At 43.5% G+C, this 5,123-nt stretch overlaps 1 protein-coding gene across 13 annotated transcripts in view; it reads left to right on the forward strand.

Moving 5' to 3' along the window:
• The first annotated feature begins 237 nt into the window (after positions 1-237).
• Positions 238-5,123, forward strand: part of LOC118357681 (calcium-activated potassium channel subunit alpha-1-like) — a 270,854-nt gene continuing 265,968 nt past the window's right edge. For all 13 annotated transcript variants that reach the window (XR_008077913.1, XM_052477630.1, XM_052477629.1 and 10 more), the window contains exon 1: positions 238-1,413. Coding sequence is in view for 12 of the 13 variants with exons in the window: in XM_052477630.1 (XP_052333590.1) it covers positions 1,123-1,413 (291 nt within the window). In the remaining variant the exon portion in view is untranslated. The remainder of the gene's footprint in view (positions 1,414-5,123) is intronic.

Below are 5,123 nucleotides of genomic sequence, written 5' to 3' on the forward strand. Positions count from 1 at the left end.
AACCAACAGGTCCTATTCAAGGCCGAGGTGTGGACAGCATGGTCCTGTTGTAAATGCATCCTCTCCTCAGACACGAAACGCTTTTAAAATAATGGGTTTTGTGCATATTTTTGTGCGCATTCGAAGCAAGATATGTAGGCTATTCTAAATAATCAATAATAATAGTATTATATAATCCATTGGAAAATTACGTCGATACGCAGATAAATAAAAACAGTGTGTGTATCCATTATCTTGCTATCTTAATAGGCTGTAGAAAGTGCTCATAAATATATTTAAAAAAATAACTACGAATCGAATGAGAAGGGACGTCGCCGTAGAATCGCTGACAGGATAATGTTTGAGGACCACCGAAACATATGAGTCGGTCAGATGTTGTTGATGGCTCCACCCCTGCTACCTGTACATCTCCCGAGCCATCTTCCAAACAGATCTGACCCGGTAACCGCATATCAGCTGGCCGCCGCTGAAGCAAGAAGAGGACAACAAACCTATGGAAAGCGTTATCGCAAATCTTTTCTGAAAGGGAATAAATGAGAAAATCGCGGTTATAAAGAGATAAAGTAGTCTTCAACAGCTAACGAGAGCGCTAAATGTACCAGAAGTAACGGATCTGGTTCTCAACAAGGTGGAGTTTTGTGAGCGAGGGCTACCTACCCATCGATTGCGCTTTACGCTATTCGGTTATCAGATGCAGGAACCTGATCGACAGGTTGCGCGAAGATAAGAGCTGCCTTTTCTGGAAGTATTACACCGTTACACCAGAACAAACAAGCAAAGAAAAACAGTCATTGGATTTCCTATATGGAATTAAATGAAAGAGTTTTAAAGAAATATCAGATTTTTTTTTTTAGACACAATTCGCATTTAGATATGTCTTCTGTTATGTTCATCTTCTTTAACGATGTGTGAATGACTGCTGTATATGGAACGAACACAGCCTGTCATTTGAAGTGCAGTTTGCGCGTAACAGGTCGCTGAGAACACAACATTTACATAGAAGAAGGACTGATGATAACGAACCGGGCAGAGTAGATAGAGGAAGAAGAAGATAGTTAGTTTAAGCAATATGGCTGAATTGTGGGGTAGGGGACACTGTCTGGAACTACTCAAAGAGCCTGGATGCTAGTTATAGAACATGGCAACATATCCCTGGGCATCGGTAGCCTCAGAATAATGCCTAAAGGTAAACATAGTTACTATCCGGACTCTCCCTCTATCCGCATATCCAAGATGGATGTGATCATCCCGTTCTCCCCAGATGTGCCCTGTGATAGCAACGGGCAGCGCATGTGGTGGGCTTTCCTTGCCTCCTCCATGGTTACGTTCTTTGGGGGTCTCTTCATCATTCTGCTCTGGAGATCTCTCAACTACCTGTGGACCGTCTGCTGCCACTGTAATACCAAAAAAAAGGTTGGTCATATCCATGTGTCCACAGCAGCACTTTTCCAATGCATTCACAACTTTTGACAGAAACAAACTATTGTCTGTGTCGCTGTTTTAGTGTGCTACTGTGGCTTCATACCATTTGGATTCAGGATTTGTGTATTTTCTTATTTGTTATAAGCCTATGATCCTGACAGTCCCTGTGCAATAATGTTTCCCCACCAACAAATCACCAGGAACAACATTGTTTCCTTTCCCCCAAATGAAACAATAACAGTTCTAACCCTTAACACAGTTATAACAAATGCATAACATTGTCACACTCGAAGCATCGTTACCTATCGCTGCACAGAAGCAGCGGCCCTTACAGAGCAAGGGAAACAACTACTTGCGTGCATAAATGTTTTAAGAGCGAGTGACCTCACTGATTGAAACGCTACTAGCAAGCACCGCTAAATAGTTAGCCATTTCACACCGCTAAATAGCTAGCCATTTCACACCGCTAAATAGCTAGCCATTTCACACCGCTTACATAGGACACAATTTTTTTAGGCCATATTTTGCATAATGTTGGTTGAGAAAGAACAAACACATTAGTATCTCTTACAACCATGTGTCATCTCGTTATCTCAAATTACATGAGCAGAATTAGAGCCCCCAAAAATTGTTAAGGCCATTTTAAATCCATAACCCTAACCTTAACCCATTACCCAAACCCTAAACCTAACTCCTAACCACCAACCACTTACCCTAACCCTAATTGTAACCCAAACCTTAAACCTAACCCCTACGGAGAGAGATCTCATCTGTATTCTTCGTAGCTGTTTACATATCACCTAGCATTGAATGAGCTGTATTCCGCCATAAGCAAACAGGAAAACGCTCACCCAGAGGCGGTGCTCCTAGTAGCCAGGGACTTCAATGCAGGGAAACTTAAATCAGTTTTACCTCATTTCTATCAGCATGTTAAATGTGCAACCAGAGGGAAAAGAACTCTGGACCACCGCCTTTACTCCACACACAGAGACGCATACAAAGCTCTCCCTCGTCCTCCATTTGGCAAATCTGACCATAATTCCATCCTCTTGATTTCTTCTTACAAGCAAAGATTAGAGCAGGAAACACCAGTGACTACATCACCAACAAACTAACATGGTCGAAGCACACCAAGACAGTCGGGAAGCGTGCACGACAAAACCTAGTCCCCCTCAGGAGACTGAAAAGACTTGGCATGGGTCCTCAGATCCTCAAAAGTGTATACACCTGCACCATCAAGAGCATCCTGACTGGTTGCATCATTGCCTGGTATGGCAACTGCTCGGCCTCCGACAGCATGGCACTGCAGAGGGTAGTGCGTACAGTCCAGTACATCACTGGAGCCAAGTTTCCTGCCATCCAGGACCTCTATACCAGGCGGTGTCAGAGGAAGGCCCTAAAAATTGTCAAAGACTCCAGCCACCCTAGTCATAGACTGTTCTCTCTGCTACCACACGGCAAGCGGTCCCGGAGCGCCAAATCTAGGCCCGAGAGGCTCCTAAACAGATTCTACCCCCAAGCCATAAGACTCCTGAACATCTACTGAAATGGCTGCCCAGACTTTTTGCATTGCCCCACCCCCCTCCCCTTTGCATTGCCCCCCTGCCCCCTCCCCTTTGCATTGCCCCCCTGCCCCCTCCACCTTCTACACCACTGCTACTCTTTGATTTGATTCAACTTAAAATTAAACTTTAAATAACCCTTGTCCTCATGAGGGATGATTTTCCTAGTTTTACTTGTTTGACTTTGGCGGATTTTAAGTACCCGCAAGGTTTGAATAACCAACACACACACACACACACACACACACACACACACACACACACACACACACACACACACACACACACACACACACACACACACACACACACACACACACACACACACACACACACACACACACACACACACACACACACACACACACACACACACACACACACACACACACACACACACACACACACACACACACACACACACACACAGTTGTCAGTCAGTCCAGAATAATGCTAGCTGGGATAATGCTAGCTGCTGCTGCTATTACACCAGTCTCTCGTTGTTGTCTGTCAATGAGACATTCGTCAAAAATCAGTTGCCAGCACAATACTGTGCGTCACTGTAGTGATCAAGGCCTAGATTCAATCAGATGAAGTATTAACCTGTGATAGCTGATACCCTCATTAACCTGTGATAGCTGATACCCTCATTAACCTGTGATAGCTGATACCCTCATTAACCTGTGATAGCTGATACCCTCATTAACCTGTGATAGCTGATACCCTCATTAACCTGTGATAGCTGATACCCTCATTAACCTGTGATAGCTGATACCCTCATTAACCTGTGATAGCTGATACCCTCATTAACCTGTGATAGCTGATACCCTCATTAACCTGTGATAGCTGATACCCTCATTAACCTGTGATAGCTGATACCCTCATTAACCGTCGATAGCTGATACCCTCATTAACCGTCGATAGCTGATACCCTCATTAACCGTCGATAGCTGATACCCTCATTAACCGTCGATAGCTGATACCCTCATTAACCTGTGATAGCTGATACCCTCATTAACCTGTGATAGCTGATACCCTCATTAACCTGTGATAGCTGATACCCTCATTAACCGTCGATAGCTGATACCCTCATTAACCTGTGATAGCTGATACCCTCATTAACCTGTGATAGCTGATACCCTCATTAACCTGTGATAGCTGATACCCTCATTAACCGTTGATAGCTGATACCCTCATTAACCGTTGATAGCTGATACCCTCATTAACCTGTGATAGCTGATACCCTCATTAACCTGTGATAGCTGATACCCTCATTAACCTGTGATAGCTGATACCCTCATTAACCGTCGATAGCTGATACCCTCATTAACCTGTGATAGCTGATACCCTCATTAACCGTTGATAGCTGATACCCTCATTAACCTGTGATAGCTGATACCCTCATTAACCTGTGATAGCTGATACCCTCATTAACCTGTGATAGCTGATACCCTCATTAACCTGTGATAGCTGATACCCTCATTAACCGTCGATAGCTGATACCCTCATTAACCTGTGATAGCTGATACCCTCATTAACCTGTGATAGCTGATACCCTCATTAACCTGTGATAGCTGATACCCTCATTAACCGTCGATAGCTGATACCCTCATTAACCTGTGATAGCTGATACCCTCATTAACCTGTGATAGCTGATACCCTCATTAACCAGTCGATAGCTGATACCCTCATTAACCGTCGATAGCTGATACCCTCATTAACCGTCGATAGCTGATACCCTCGTAGACAATGTTTTGGCTGTGTCGGATGGTGGAACTGCGTTGGTGAGCAGTTGCTCTTGCGATCATTGTCAGCATTGGCTGTGTGCTTGAGTCTATATACCTGTCAGCAACGGGTGTGACCTAAATAGCCGAATCCACTTTCTACAGTGCCTTCGGACAGTATTCAGATCCCTTTGACTTTTTCCAAATGTTATTATCCCTTATTCAAAAATTGATAAAATTAAATCTACACACAATAACCCATAATGACAAAGCAAAAACAGCTTTAACATTTTTACATTTTTTAGACATGTTTGCTAATTTATAAAAATAAAAAAAAACTGAAATATCACTTTTACATAAGTATTCAGATCCTTTACTCAGTACTTTGTGGAAGCACCTTTCGGCAGCGATTCCA

Source organism: Oncorhynchus keta, chromosome 24 (genome assembly GCF_023373465.1).
Source record: "Oncorhynchus keta strain PuntledgeMale-10-30-2019 chromosome 24, Oket_V2, whole genome shotgun sequence".
Classification (NCBI taxonomy): Eukaryota; Metazoa; Chordata; class Actinopteri; order Salmoniformes; family Salmonidae; genus Oncorhynchus; species Oncorhynchus keta.